At 48.8% G+C, this 16,569-nt stretch overlaps 1 protein-coding gene across 1 annotated transcript in view; it reads right to left on the bottom strand.

Annotated features, from left to right (window-relative positions):
* Nucleotides 1–2,041: 2,041 nt before the first annotated feature.
* The window catches only part of LOC144166802 (uncharacterized), a gene marked incomplete in the record, with an annotated part of 40,553 nt that continues 26,025 nt past the window's right edge, over nucleotides 2,042–16,569 (bottom strand). Inside the window, 6 exon segments of the mRNA XM_077696296.1 lie at nucleotides 2,042–3,243; nucleotides 5,204–5,313; nucleotides 7,796–7,857; nucleotides 9,091–9,239; nucleotides 13,129–13,447; nucleotides 16,494–16,564. Coding sequence (XP_077552422.1) covers nucleotides 3,233–3,243; nucleotides 5,204–5,313; nucleotides 7,796–7,857; nucleotides 9,091–9,239; nucleotides 13,129–13,447; nucleotides 16,494–16,564 — 722 coding nt within the window.

Here is a 16,569-nt window from a genome sequence, read left to right as displayed (position 1 = left end):
GCGCGTGCACAGAAAAGGAAGGCGCGTCGATGCGCGTGCTGCGTGTGCCACGGCCGGGCTGGAGGAGCGGCGGACGCGCAAGTGCGCGCTCGCCGCTGCTCCAGTCCGGCCGTCCGGCCGTGCGTGTGCGCGCGCATCGCGAACAACTGCCGCTGGAGGACGGTAGCTTCGTGAGCCAGGGTGGACCTATAATGATTTCGGTTTCGGTATTCAGGTGTCGTTCATTTTAGTTTGAGGCTTTGCGTCCCCAGACGGAAGTTAACTTTAATCAGATATATCACAGAGTTTTCAAGTAATTATATACGAAACTCATCGAATGCTGGAATCTCCTAGATTGTTGCAACTTCCATCTCTCCCGTAAGGTCACAAGTGACGGTCCTGAACGGCGGTCACACTTAAGAAACGCTGCTTAAAATAAGTGTACCAGTTGTACCAGTTACCTACTTTTCAACAGAACAACTTCGTCGCACCACATGTGCCATCATCCTAGCGCGGAACAGACCTCCCCAGTATCTTTATGCGAAGACTTCGCGTTGGAGTGGCGCCCTTTCCCCATAGAGAAATAAAAAATTAGTATTTCTTTCTCTATGCTTTCCCCCTGTGACCCGGGCGTATATGGCCACCACGCTACATGTCCAGCATGGAGTATTCTTTCCTCCATGATGTCCAGTGTACCACCGAGCTTCCACCCAAAGGTATCGGGCTGGGACAGGATGAACCAGGTCTTAGCTAGGGAGGAACAAGGTGTGCAGGGAAAAGCAGGTGGACTAGCTCAGGGGTTACAACCAGAATTTTTTTCGAGGCAAGATAGTTTATTTCTTTCACCCCCTATAGGCTTAAAAAGAACTTCAGAAACTTGAACATCAAATATCCCATTTTTTTCTGGGACACGAAAAGTGGCGCGCGAAGGCTGGGAATATCAGCCTAGGCTATAAACGCATGTCTTCAGACCTGCTTTGGACATGTAATATTTGAATTCAGAGCTGGGGATACTATGCTAAAGTTCTGAGCATTCCCCTCCCATTTTATTTCTGGACTTCGGGCGTAAGTTACACCACACAGAGGCTATACCTAATGTAGAAATCCATCTTCCCACTTCCATCAAATTACATTACATAATTGTAATGTCCATCACACTGGTCTAATTAATGTTTTGGCACTGTGACGACGCTTCACCAGTGTGACAGTTTTGATTCTTTCGTGATGCTTCTCGCCGACATACTGAGGAAACGTTCGTGCACAGTTTGTATGCCTCCCAGTAGAGTGAGTTTTTTTTTTTTCCTCATTCCATCAGCCCATACTGTCAACTGTATTTGGTCGAATTCATTCACACAAAAACCCCAGGTGGGTCCATAATAATAAACAACTTTATTCATTCCAAAACTAAGAACTCTACACAAAGTCAGAGTGTGCACTCTGAATCCTGGCAGTGCTAAACACTTGCAGGGCAGCACATACCAGCACAGGGTTATTGGCAGCTTTAGATGCAGAAATACATGCAGACTACATATTATGCCCATACACAGAAGGCAAAACTGAAGTAACATAAATGGGGCTTGCTTTGGGCACCCAGAAGAAATCTGCATCAGACTGCACCGTAAGTTCAGCACACACGTCCCAAACTACAAACAACCGAGATCGCAAATGATATTTTCTTTATCATTAAGCACAAACGTACACGTGAAATTACTTATGCCAACATTGAGAAACCATCAGAGGCACAAAGCGTAATCATTGCATTATCACGCCTACAGCAACTTCTTAGTGACCAATAGGGTTGCCACCTGGCCGGTTTTTTAGACATCGGGCCGGTTGCCGGTCCACAGCTAAAACCGGCCGTCATTGGCCGGTTTTTTGGCTATTGTGCCACGATTATGATTGTTCTGGCGTTATATAAGCATCAATTCGGCGACTACGACAATAAATATGTGCCGACAAGCTGCACAAAGACACGTGAGCAAAGAAAATACGTCACGTGTTTCCAGGAAATCACATTTAGTTTTCTTTAAACACTCTTCAGCACTTTCTGCGCAAATTTCACGATTTCTCACTAGGAAAACGCTACAATAACCGGCATTGCATGGCAAAAAAGACGTGGCATCTGTTTTCCCAACACAAATTCAACCTTCTATATACCCCCACCCCCTAGGGCCGGTTTTCTTTTGGGGGAAAGGTGGCAACCCTAGTGACCAAAATTTCTACCAACCAGATCAGTGCAGCGTGCGATGCAGGCAATGTAGAACACCTATTTTAATGTTAAGTCGTTGCATTTAGCCTGGGCTCCCTGCCAAGCAACTGCAAGCAAGCTCAAGCCACAGAGAGAGGCTGCACACAGCCCAAGAAAAGTTGCAGGGTCTTCAAAAACTCAGCCAAGAGCTCCAGGCAAGAGATGCGAAAGCTTCTACAGCGAGAGCTGTCAATAGTTTATTATAGGGGGTACGCCTATCTCAGCCCCAGTCTGCCACAATGTCCTCCATTGACAGTATCAAGAGTGTGTGAAGCTGATCAGAGATCTGAACAAGGCGATTGTGCCAGATCAGAAGATTGCATCCACACAAACCGCTCAAATGGCTTGAAGCCAAAAGGCAGCGAGTAGGCATCTTGGCTTAAAAAGCCGTCAAGCCGAGTGACATCTCGTGTCGGCTTTCTTTGGCACACTGTAGCCAAGTGGCTATGCAGGAGGCACTTGGGGATTCTTTGAAATGAACAGTGCGCAGACATGTTGCCAGGGCAGCGTGCACCTTGGCAACAAGCACTTCCCACAGGTTTATGCTCTCGGAAAAGGTGGCAGGCAGTGAAACGAAAAACGGGAAGACTCCTGCCTGTTTATTCCCACCCTAACAACATATATACAGACACGTCAGTACACAGTTCTTGCTGCACGAAATTCGACACTTGCTGCTGCCAGAGGCAAATGTGGATGCCTACCAGCCAGCACTTCCAGCGTATAATGACAGGGTGCGACGAACAAAACAAACGTTAATTGCAAGCACAGCGACTCAGTTGTACCTGCAAGCCAAGATTTGTATTTTCAACGACAAAAAGAAGATGCAGTACAAAAGTCTTAAGGAAACAGGGTTGCCCATTGAAACCATAATTTGTAACCGGAGTAGTACGGGCAAACAAGCAGAAGGTTGACACGGAGGGACCAGTATCGGCAGAAAACGACTTTGGGTAGGCAGTGGTGTCGGCCGTCCTCCCCCGCTTGGAGGAGAGCAAAGTTGGTGCCGTCTCAGTTCTCACCTGTAAAGAAGCACAGAAGGCACGGCATCAAAAATCAGCCTATCACACGCACAGCACGACACTCACCATTCCCACAATGGGGAATGCAAATGGCTCCTTGGAAACAAGTTTTAGTCTCGCAATCCGTTCACTTGTCTTTTACGTTTCATCGTTGCGGCAATGAAACTCTTGCCACGGTGAATTTTTCAGCTTTCCCCGGCAATTTCACTATTGGATGTTTGGCTGTGTCCATATATTTAAAACTTAACGTAGCCCGATCTATAAATTACACCATTCAGCTCAAAACTGAAAAAACACACGCCACATGGTTAGGCTAGAAGCATTGATGGAAGCAAGAACACACACATGCTACTCCATCAAGCTGCTTTGTAGATACTGTTTTAATGCTGCACAGGGGTGAGACAGCCCGAGCAGTTTTTGGAGCAGCAAAATGTCAATTTTGGAGCAGAAGAATCTTGATTTGGAGCAGATAACGACACTGAATACGTCGCCTCATGAGCTTAAAAAATCATTTTTTCAGCAATTTCGGGGGTCAAGTACACTTTTCAATCAGTTTTGAATTTGAATACACAGAACACTGAAACAGCTTCACATGAAAGTTTTTTTTAAGAGTATCACAAGGTACTAATACCACTACTTTTTACTAACTGATTATATTGTGTTGCGGCTGTATGCAACAATAAACAAAACTGCTGTTAACATTGCCAAATTTAAGGGCTCTGCCATTATGGTGTGTTTTTTACCCTTTGAATGCTCAAATTATTTTCGCAATCCCAGGCTGCATTGTACGAACTAGTGTATTCACGGCAACAGTTGAGCAACTTAGAGCTAACAGTCGCATAGCCCCACCAGCCTACCCGTTTCAATCACCAAGGCGCACGTTCACCCCATAGTCATTTGAGTAGCGTTGCTATGTTTAGGCACCTAGATTTTGGCATCAAATTTCACTTCGCATACATCGAGTGTTATTAGTCGCGTGCTACGGTAACCATGCAGTCATGCAGCTATTGAGCGCTGCCTGAACAGGTCGCGGCGCCGCAGCGCAGGCAGTAACTTTCGTGTCGACTCCTCAATTCCCAAGGCTTGCAATCTAGCTTCGAAACACAGCAACAACTCAGCATTTTGTAACACTGCAACGAGCCAATAAGCTCACTTCATGAACCCCGATTATAGATGTGCGCACCGCGCTTCGCACTAAAGAACAAACCACGCCGAAGTCGTGGGCCCCACATTTCAATGAACTTATTTCGAGCCGCGCAGCTTCCCCTCATCTGGCACCAATCTCAAACCTTATCCCCACGTTAACGTCACTGTTCAGAGCCTCAACAGATAGAATGAATAGACTGGAACCCAGCTGATAGCGTAAAATAAACCAGGGAAAATATTGGCGACGTGCACTGAGCTTCTGAAGTATGCAGCAGCAGTCGGATCAGGCGGCAGCCACGTTTGTAGCCACAGCGATGCCCAATCGGGAAGGCCGTTTCAGTGAACCCGGACGAAAAGCCAATCGCGTTTTAGAAGCTATCGTTTCAGTCTCTCTATTAGTGCCGTTTCTGCGTTCACGATTGGCCGATGATAAAAGTGGTGGCCGGGATGTGGGAGGCTTTGTTACCCGCTGAAACTGACGTGAGCGTCAAAATCTGTGCCTTTCAATCTGTTTTGGAGCAGTTTGGCGCAATTTTCATGCTTTCGGAGCAGCTTGGCGCAGGGAAATGGCACTGCATCAAAAATGCGCAGCTGTCTCATTCCTGAATGCAGGATGTCTCTGTGGATACCCGGCTGCGACTCCCTTAACGCACAGACAACAGGCAACGAAAACGCCGCCACCTATCTTGCAGTGTAGAGCCAGGTACCATATCATTGGCGTGTGCAAAACACCCACTGGAGCACTTCCCGCCTCTGATCGTATCCCCAACCCCGTCCAAAAGGAAAAATACTCCAAGAAAGAGCGGACACTCACCGTTCTGCCTTATGTAGCTCAGCGCCAGGGCCACAATGTCCTTGATAGTCATGCAGGAGAAGCCCCCCTGCAGCTGACGCACGTGGGCCAGCTGCTTACGGATGTCCGCCCTGCACATGTGGACATGGACACATGGGGGTGAGCGATTCTTGGGGCCTCAGGACACTCTCTGCCACCACTATTAGCATAGCACGACGGAGCACAGGTATGGGGACAAACAGCCAGGCAGGAACGTGCCCAACCCTTCCAGTGTTGCACGTTTCAGGGGGTGATGCATGCCTAGGGCGAATTTTCCTCCCCTAGTTGCATCAGAAATGCCAGTGGTAGTCCTAGAGTTCCAGGAACAAAGTCTCTAGCCAACAGCAATTGCTTCAAGCTCATATAGGCGGTATTCGTTGAAAACTTTAGCGGTCAATTTCTTCGCTTGGCAATGGTGGAAACGGCCACAGACATGGCCCATGCCCCACGGACACGGCGCGGCTTGGGCCACTGCGGCCGCACGCCGAAGAAAAAAAACACCGGCGTGCGTCATCTGCTCCGTTCCAATCCAATTCTAATCGGTGGCGTCAACAGAGGTGTTATTAATCGCACTCACATTGAATTCAAGGCAATACTTTGCGTTTGGTAGAGTTTGTAACGTGAAATTCCGTCACGTGTTTCACAGTCGTGCTTAGATGGACAAGTACCGCCATCCCGCGGAGCCCGACGTAACGAGTGACGGCACACTCGCACGGTTGCATGGAGGAAAAGAGGGGTGCCTCATCTGCGGGCCGTGCGCACAACGTCGCCTAGCAACAGACGCTTGGCCACAAATATGGCGGCACACTCACATGGTTGCCTGCATGCATTCCCCACCATTGAATACCGGCTATAGCCTTAACTAAGGCAATAGTCTTAATTTCCTCCTCATTTCACTTTACAAAGAACCGCTCAAACTCCTCAGCACTTTCCACACGTGAAATGTCACGGTTTACACAGGCACGTGCCATTCCCTGAGAAGAAAGGCGCGAGGTTGGCCCTGTAATGGTGCCAGTTAAGTGGCGAAAGCTGGCATCGCCAGCCATGCAATGAGACTGCAGATGCCTGGGGTAACACCCCGGAGGACCTCTATGTGCTCAGCTTTTAATCAACAAGCGCAATACCTTGAGCGCTCTATCTCTGGGAATAGCTCACTAACAACCTAACAAAAGACTGAAAGATGTACAGATGCAAACAACTATTTCCCCCACCAGTTGCCAGTTCATGTTTTATGGCACGTGAATTTTATTTTATTTTGAAAGCTCTCAGTCGTTACCACTCAGCAGACATCAACAGTGGCTCGAACTCGGCATTTTGCCCCACGTGTCGCGACCAAAATACATAGGAGAGCTTGCCTATTGCCAAATCTACTACACAATGCACAGCACAGTGCCTACATTAGCAGCTGTCAGACAGTGTCCAGGTTGAAAATATCGAGTGTTACAAGAACTCATTAGCAACATACAGTAGGACGTCCGACACGAATCTCTCATTCCCACCAGAACTAGAAGAGTACAAATGCACACACGGTTCGTACAGGCTTGAAGAGCAAAAAATCAAGGGTTTTCAAGGACCATTTAAAAATTCCAGGACTTTCCAGGCCTTGAAATTGACACTTCTAAATTCAAGGGTTTTCAAGGTTTTCAAGGACCTGTGCGAACCCTGGCACAAAAGAAAAAAAAACACTCCTCTACTTGCACCCACAGAAACCCACCCCACTCTTTTGCACCCTTCTTTACCTCGTGTTCAACAGACATGTGCTGTGAAGGATTAGAAAACACACACACCAACCTCTTCACTTATTGTTCAAGCCTCACAGCAAACACACTCGTCATTTCAAATGTACAAGTGCTCTCATTCCAAAAAGACTGAAGCCACTTCAATGTAGCCTTACCCCCCCAAAATAGACTTCGAAACTACATCAAACCACCACGCCGGAACGCATGCCGATCAACGAACGCCCACGCAGCTCCCCTGCCGTGGTTTGAACCGTGGCGACACCGACCGGAGCGGGCGGAAACTATAATGGCAAACTGTTCGCATGGCGACGAAGTGAAACATCCCCCTCGCGAGGGGCACGATCAAATGCAGAGCATTTCCGGGGGCGCACGGCGTTAAGTAGTTTGCGTTACGTTAATGTTGTTGCACTTGTGGCAACTGCTGACGAGAGAGCGCTCATCAGCAGTAATTTGAATGAGTGAACGATATAAGGCGCGTTCGTAGCCTCCCATTCTGTGTCGGCTTTGTGGCGCAGTGGGTAGAGCACCATGTACATTGCGTTCCGCCCACAGGGTCGAGGGATCGAAACCAGACGCCGGATAGTATTTTTTTTTTTATATAGTGTAGGGGGAAGGGGTGCGGACAACGACGGTGCGGACTACGACTACGGACGTCAACGCGGGTGACATCGTGAGTTACTGAAATGCTCTGCACTTAAAATGCTGCCCCTGCCTGCACACAACACGGCCAATCGAGCTGAAAAGATGCACCTGCAAGCTTTGGTTCTCGGTGAATTGCGCGCACACTGCATCCCAAGAGACACAAGAGGAGAGATGAAAGGAAGAGGCCACTCACTCTGAGCAGTGCGGCAGCTTCTGTTTTATCTGCATCACGATCTTCGCCATCTGGGCCTCGGACTGGAAAAAGGGAAGCGGGGGGAGAGGGAGAGAGATGCACGCATTGGGGGAGATCAGCAGAGACAATTACGCCAGTTGCAGGCGAGGCAACATGCGAAGCACCCAGCACTTTTGTCACACTGTACAGTTGCTTTACTTAATGTGTTAGAGGCTGCGGCTGTTGACATCTCCTGTTGTCGTCTCACGTAGTCACGGTACTAGAACACCGGGACACTCATTTGTGCCTTGCACTAGAATACACACTAAAAAAAACACCGGGACACTCGTTCACGCCTCGCTCTGCAGCACTTCGTAACGCGTACTAAGAAAACACTGGGACACTCATTTACACCTCTCGTTAGAGAGCTTCGTGCTTCAAAAACAAGAGACTTTTACAGCAAAGCTGTATGTATACCTGCACCCCCAAACGGTTTCATCTCCGTTGGCACAAATGCCAAGGTGCCAAGAATACACGTATACACTGCATGCCTTGCCCCTCACCAAGTTTCACATTAGTGGAGATGGCCCGGGATTTCTTTTTTTTTTTTTATAGAGAGCATTATCTTCACCGATACCTACTAGAACAAAATTGACTGTCCTAATGATTGGGGAAAAAAAAAAAAAAATCACAGAGCACAGGGTACTCAAACGAAAACCAGATAACACCATACCCCTTTAAAATATTGACAAACCCGTAACCATCACCCACAACCCACTCAGTCAGACTGCAGGCCAAAAATCTCTCTCCTAGAGATGTCCGACCACTAAATGCTGTTGCGGGCCTAGCGCCTGCTCTATGGCCCCAATCAAGCAGGGTCAAAGCGTGCCCAGCTATGCTGTCCAGAAGGGATAAGAAGCCCCAAAAATGACCCTTTGAATAAGTGGATCCCGAAGTCTTTAATGGAGGCCCCACAATTTTCAAAATGCACCAGCAGCATACTCCTTGCTTGGGTGCGACCTCGTGACCCTCAGCCCTTTACGATGCGATCCCCTCGCCTCAGTGGAGGCATTCTGTATGGGCCTTTAGTAGGCCAAAGCAACACTTTTATGCCCAGTGTACAGCAGAGTTCACTACAGGCTACAAGGGATCCCTATGCTTGACAGTCCCCATGGTGAAGACAGAGTGAGGCACGCTCTTATTTTCACACCTTTGGCTAATAAGCGTGTCTCCAGCATCCCAAAAAAACACGCAGCACAAACTTGAAGATCCCTCGTGCAGAGCGCCGACACTTCCCTCCCTTCCCAGGAATGTACCTTGCTCCTGGCCGTGGAACAAGTGGAGCCACACGGGCTGGCTTCCCTGGCGGAGGAGTCCAGGTCTGCACAGCTGCTGGCCCTCTTGGAGTGCTCCAGGCGCCAGTGGAGCTCCGCAAAGTCCGGCACCCGGGGAGAACGCCCCCTAGCTGCACCCGCGCGGAGGGACAGGGTCAGACGAGACTCCGCCGACACACACTCGCGACGAGTACGTCGGTGTGGAAGGGCACATACAACATTACAAGGGACAGACAGAAGCACAGACAGAAACACATCGATCACAAGGAGGAACAGCATTGATTGATTTGATTGATTGTGGGGTTTAACGCGCCGACGCAACGCAGGCGATGAGGCGCGCCGTAGTGGAGGGCTCCGGATTAATTTTGACCACCTGGGGATCTTTATCGTGCGCCGAAATCTCGTACACACGGGCGTTTTTGCTTTTCACCTCCATCAGAAAAGCAGCCGCCGCGGCTGGGAATCGAACCCGCGACCTCGTGCTCAGCAGCGCAACGCCTTAGCCACTGAGCCACCGCGGCGGGTAGAAACAGCATTGAAGAGACGCTCGCTATGCCTCACTGAGGGCTTTCATGACGCACCATAACGCACTGAAGGAGAGCAAACTTTACAGAGTGGGTTTCACAAAATAATGATGATGATAAATCGCACATCAAGAGGCTCAAGAACAAGACACTCCTCGTGGTAGGAATCGTAGAGTTTCATACACTAGAGGGAAATCTGGCACCACTGTCTAGGGGAGCCTGCGCTTCAGAGAGCATTCCGTCATGTACCGGGCAGGTACGTCCCACTTGCCCTTGGCGTGGCTCCTGAACAGGGTAAAAAGTAGCCTCTGGCTGTGAAAAACCGACGCAATCACTGCAGAAGGTTCATCAAAATTGCTTTTTTATTACAAAATTGAACCTCCAGAAAGATCAATTTGCAGCGATTATGCAGAAGCTTCATGCACGATGAAGAAAACATGTTACCCTTTTTGGTTGATTTTGGCTTCGAGACAAAAAAAAAAGCCATATGACTAGCCAAGCCAAGTAGGCGAGGAACGTCGCTAGCAATGGCGCCACTAGAGTGAACTAGAATAGGGGAGTGGCCCGAGCGGGCGGACACGGCGTTGCTTTCGGCGTGCCGCGCGCCGTCGACCACCGCTAGGGTGGCTAGGGGCGCTCGTGCATGATCTCGCAGCCGGTCAGCCGCGCCCGCGCTGTCGCCGCAGCCCTCAGACCGGGCGAAACGTAGAACTTGGAAGGCGGTGGGTGCATGTGCGTTCGGTGGAATCGGTGCGGAGGTTCTGACGTGTTTTTTAAAACAGTGAGAGAGTGCATTTCGTCAAGGACCAGCATGTGAGGAAGATGGCGAAAAGAAGAACTGATGCGCACTGTACGTTTTGACCAGGGTGTCACGCCGGCTATCAGGGCACTCCAAAGGCGTATTTGTTCGCCGCCCCAAGAGACGAAGAGGTTCGAAAAAAGTGGAAGCGCAATTTGCGCCGGCAGGAGAGAGACAAAGTTTTTTTTTATTGAGCTTTTAGGTGGGGTGGTTCCTCATTTCAGGTAACCATGTGCCGTCCCGGCTCGACTGGCCCTCTCGACCAGCAGAAGTTGATCTTGAGAAAGGGAGCTGGAACGCAGTATGTCCCACTGCTCAGGAGTAGGGGAAGGAAAAGGAGGTGGGAGGTCTGGGTTCTTGACGCATTCCCATATTATGTGCCATAGAGTGCCTGGTTGAGTACAGAATTTACATTGTGCGTCGAATTGTGTGGGAAATAACAGATGCATCCTGACTGAATGGGCAAACGTATTTGTAACTATTAGGACAAGCCCCTCACAGAATTGTCGGCTGCAGTGTGCGAGCTCCACTTTGTGTACAGGCCGTTCTGCACCGGTTTGTGCTAAACATGGAGAACGCGTTCACTGAAGGCTTCAGTGTTCTTGAGCTTCATTGGGATAGCATCCTTGACATTTTGAGCGTGGTGAAGGCTAAGCAGCAGTGGGAACTTGGGTGCAGTGATCATTGTAAGGCTGTTGCGGCAGAGGTGCGTTTTACCTCGCGAGCCGCATTCACTTCTACATCAAAAGCATCAACAGAAGCAATGCAAAAAGACGGCAATCTGCAAAGTATGCTAAAATAGGTACATGCCCGTAGTACTGCACCAAATTGCGAAATAAACATGACAGCACACTGAAAAGTAATCTGTTCTATCTCGTTCACTGTATGTATATTATAAAAATTGTAATCGGGTTTGAAAAAGGTGAAGCTGGGTCATTATATAGCTGTACACAACTTTGCTTAACATGTAGCATTGCATGTAAGTGTTAACATTAGTTACTGTTCTTTTTTTATAGTAATTATAACAAGAAATAACTACAAAATAATTTGCCTTTCGCCTGATAGCACCCTTGATCTCTGAAAAATAGTAAAGACTCCATACCATATTGGCAATCAAGCAGCAGTTAGTTTCGTTTTTGTGCTATGCGGCGGGTCTAATCTTCCTTTTAGGAGATTGGGGGTGAGGGGGGTCAACGTGCTTATTTGCGCACATGCGCCGAATAATACATCAGAGTTTACTGCAACACCTCGGCTAAAAAAATTGTCGCTCTTAAATGCTGCTATACGAGCAATGACGTGTTTTTAGAACCGCGATGCTCTGCCCTGTGCAGGGACTAACAGTCCATGCTGAACACCTGCCAGTTGGAAAAAAGTAGTTAATTGTCAATCGTCAGGCAGTATTCGGCGGGTTGCGGAGAACACAGGTGACAGTTCATTGACATTCAGAAGCGCCCGCGCCATATATAAAGCTTGGGGTGAATCAAAATCGTGGATAGCGGAACTAAAGTGCCTGCAACCAGAACGGCTCACCACATCGAGGTCACAGGTCTTGTGCTCGACCTGGAGCAGCAGTAAGTAAAGCAAAAATTACATTTGGCCGTTTAGAATCTTGCTTAGCTTCTGAATGCCTTTGAAAGCCGAAAGAGAACGCGAGAAAATGATAGTGCAAGGCCTGACGCGTAGTCTCGCTGCGCCAGACCAGCTGCGAAAGGGCGCAGTCGCGCCACCTCGCGGTGTCGACGCCAACCGGAGCGGCTCGGCGCCGCCGCTCGGGACACTCCTTTATTCTAGTTCACTCTAGGCGCCACGTACGGCGGCCCGCGACTGCAGCGACAGATTTCCCTCTAGTACATATTAGTATAAAGCTTTATGGTCGGAATTGAACCTGTGTCCCTGTGTTATGAATCTGATGTGTATCCGATTGTGCCACTCCAAAATGGTGGAAGCAGCTTCGCAATCTTTCTCTTAATTAAGAAAGGGGCTTTAATTTTGTTTCTCGTTTCCTTTCTGTGAAGACACAGTGCTTTTAATAAAGGGAGGGTAATGGCAGTGAAACTTGCTTGACAACCCTCGGTGCTTTGTTTGAAGATAGTAATGCTGGCAGTGATCTTACCCACCGGCCCTGCACACTGCCATGGTGTAAACAGCCACATCAACACAGAGCAAAGTCTCTCCTCCATGGAGCGGAGGTACTCGAGGCCAAAACCAATGAAGCTGTCAGCCAACCACAAATGGCCCAACAAGACTTGTTCGGTGCTGTCACCAAGGAGAGCACGGAGAAAACAGCTCAGATGTCCCGTACGAAAGCTGAAGGCCAACTCAGTCCCACGGGCAATTGCTTTAGTGATCTCAGGCTTTTGGCAACATCTGCTGCATAAACTAGCGTCTGCACCACCACCACAGGTAAAACTGGCTGCACTTGTAGAGCTTTCGACAAAGCCAAACTGAAATAAGTGCACCTTACCAGACATGCCTTCTTACCATCCAATAATTTGACATCGTTAATTAACCACCCTTCTACTTGACTGGTTTCCAATCAGGATTTGCGATTCCACAAATAGCGAACGGTGGGATGGGAGTTTATCAAAACATGACTGTGCATCCCCAGCACACACTGCGCAGCCTTCAGGGCCTCCATCCCTTCCTGTCCTCCATACTAGAAAAAGGAGAGAGAGAGAAGGGAGAGCAGCCACCCACCATTTGGTTTGTGGCCGCCGTTCTCAGCCTCGGCTTGGATCGGCTTGGCCACAGGCTCGGAGGGAGACTCCCCCTGCTCTTCTTCAGTGTGGACGGCCCCTTCAGTCGAGGCGACACCATTGAGCACTGTTCGTACTCCTCCAACAAGGCGGAAAGAAGAGCCAGCCTGGCTTCCGTCCTCCGCCCCATCCTTCTTTGGGCAGACGCTGTTTGAGAGCACGTTGTCCGGCCCGACAGGCCGAGTGAACTGGGAACTCTTGGCTCCCTCCTCCTGAGCCTCTTCTTCCAAGTCTGTTGTGGCACAGCCATTCGCCACCTCCTGAAAGAAGAAGAGTTCGTAGACACGTGAACTTGAAACTCGCAACAACGAGGGTTGATAAAGGAAAAAAAAGTTTGCATCTACAACTGTCAGTGAGATGTCCAACTAATGAGGCGACACCAAACCAGTTTTGCGGCAAATTCACCAATTACAGTGGAATCTCGATGATACGATTCTGGGTGATACGAATTTCGGGATGATACGAATTTCTGAAAAGTCCCGGCGAAATTGCATTGTTAGCAATGGGAAAAATTTCGGCTGTTCCGAACGGACCTGCGCGGCGCAGCAGATGATACGAACGAGCTGGCGAGGGGCCCGACTGCCGAACGAGCAAGTGACGGCTCTCTCTCCCCTCTTTGTTGCTCTTTCTCTAGAAACGGCCGGGCTGTTTTCTGCTTTCTAAACCCCGCACGCTTCTCGCGGCGTGGCCGGCTGCGGCCGCGAAGTGGTGTGGCCGCTTGAGCGACTGCTCCTAACCGCTCTTTAAAATGCCGTTCAAGGCAGACGCTAAGTTGCTTGTGCGGTAAAGGAGCCAATTATGCATGCGAAAACGGTACTATAAAGCATCATCCACGGTGCTAGTGAAAGCGCCCATGAAATATCTGCCGGGGTGCTAAGCCTAACCATCTCCGGCGGAGCCAAGCCGGCTGTCTCGAGCGCTTCGCAAGTCGTCAGGCTCCTCCATCCTGCCGCGCGCGTCGTGCGTCATTTTCTGGTTGAGGTAGGAGCTATTGCGGGCGCGAAATCATCGATACAGGCGGGAAAATACAGTGCGCGCAAAGCGAAGGTGCGCGAATCGCGTGCAAAAACGCACCATGCGGTTCACGCTTGACTTGCGGCGTGTAGCAAGCTTGGGCACCGCGAGTGAGGTGACGAGCGCGAAGCGTTATGCGCTCCAGAAAGGACTGCTTTGCGACATGGGGGTAAAAAAATGCAGAAGAAAATCACGAATTTCTTAAGGCGAAAGTAAGAAAAGAAATACACGAAAACTTTTTTCAGCGCTCAATTTTTTGGGTCTGTGTTGGTTCATACGAATTTCGGATGATACGAATATTTTTCGCGGTCCCATGAGATTCGTATCATCGAGATTTTACTGTATTCAAATTTGAAAGCCGGATAACCAGAGATTAGTTAGCGTACCTTTTAAACCATTTTGTATCCAGATTTCTGTTTTACGAGTGAAGATAGCGTTGTGAACCTGAGCAGGTTTTTGAATGCTTATTTAATGGCGTCACCGTTTCGCCACCCCTTTTTCGAAGCAGATTTCTTCTCCATGGCTGCTTCATTGCAGAACATATTGCACACCCAATCATGTGAATATTTGAATATCCGGTTCACCGGCTATTGAAACCGGACGTACTGATCATCTGCTGAAAATTTGGATAACCGGGTTTCAAGGCTGGAGTCGCTCGGAGCCAGTTTAACAAGATAACCGGTTTGATGGATGTTTCGTTTGCAAGCACTACCAAGAACCACACCTGCACAGATACAATACATGCAAGCTGAATTTATACAGATGGGTGACCTCATGGCAGACGCACTACCCAGTTTGGAGCAGGTGCCAATACAGTAGCCGACCGTTTTTTCAGACTGAAAATTCGGACTTCCTGGATGTTCCGGACTTTCCCGGGGAACTGCCAGTTGCACCATAGGAGTAATGGCTCACGGATTTTTCGGACTCTTATTCAGACTATTCTTCGCTCCCCTCCAGGTCCCGAAAAATCGGTCAGCTACTGTACGTACCAATGTCTCTTCGAGGTGAAAATATCACTAGCACCATTTGAACCACAAACGGTGGCCACGAAGCAGTAAGGAACAGCTGCACCAACAATACAAGGCGCACAATGTTTGAACAAGGACATGCTGGTGTGCTATGAAGTAGATATTAATAGTAGCCACAAACAGACAAAGTTGAACAAGAGAGATCATCTACCCGCTTTCAAACACAATAGCAGACACAAAATGCAACACTTGGGGGCACCAGAATGACCAAATTATCTCAGAAAACAAACATTCCTTGCCAAGCAATGAGGGCAGGCCAGGACATTCAGAGGCCCTTCTCCTGACGCAGAAAACTTCCCACACTTCCTAAGCTGAGACTTCAAAACTGCTTTATCACAACACTGCCACCACCTTGGGCACTGAACCAATCTTCTGCATCAAGGGAAGGAACTCGAAAGGAGCTAATGTGGCATCTCTGCCGTAATAGCCGCTTTTTAGAAACATCCGGGGGGGGGGGTCACAGATAACCCACATCTGCTGCTGCATCTGAAAGCTCAAAAATCACCTACAAGGGAAAGTTGGGAGCTGTCTATCCCATCAACTTTATGGCCTTGTCTGTTGTGCCAGCAATCACCGAAGTTTAAAGAAGACAGCCAAGAACATGACCACAACCCATCTAGGGTATATAACCACTTTTACCATAGTAGATTAGTCTGCGCCATTGCTCCCAGGACACGAGGCGAGATAGCAGCAGCCATTTAGCTCAGATGAATGTAATAATGAAATGACTATTTATTGTGGTATGGCTCTTTGGCCTAATAGGGGGGGGAAGAGGGGTGTCGGAGATAAGACCGAAAGAAAAGAAAGGAGAAAGAAGATAAGGATGCCTTTTGTGAACTATTTTTTTTCCTGATGATTTTTAAGCTTTTTAGGAAGGCATGAGGGATCTTAAACCCAAAAAGAATTGACAAAAAAAAAAAAAAAAAAAAGAATGCCAGAGGAATTGTGCAACAGATGTAATAAAATGGGTGAAAAATGGTTCTGGTTTACGCACAGATGTGCAACTGCTGAAATGGCATTTCTCACAATTTTTTTCCCCTTCATTGCACACGCACCCATCGAACCCACAGCTAACACTGTCGCTACAAAGCGGGGCTGCTTGTTCAGTGAAACTGAAACATCACACATTCCGTTTCCAGTGCCAAGAACAGAGAGGCACCTCCACAAACAGCCTACTAACCACCAGCATAAATTCCACAGGAAAGGCACCCCTGAGAGTGAAGACAAACAAAAAAGAAAGTCCACCACCCACCCACCCACCCACCTGATGGCTGGGTGGTTGTTCTTCAGGGGGCGGTGGTGGTGGCAGGGGGGACAGTGGTGGCTGCCGGCACCGGCAC

The sequence above is a fragment of the Haemaphysalis longicornis genome, unplaced genomic scaffold, assembly GCF_048455015.1.
Source record: "Haemaphysalis longicornis isolate Haplotype H1 unplaced genomic scaffold, Haemaphysalis longicornis Haplotype H1 scaffold_19, whole genome shotgun sequence".
Classification (NCBI taxonomy): domain Eukaryota; kingdom Metazoa; phylum Arthropoda; class Arachnida; order Ixodida; family Ixodidae; genus Haemaphysalis; species Haemaphysalis longicornis.
This window is presented reverse-complemented; position numbering and strand designations above follow the sequence as displayed.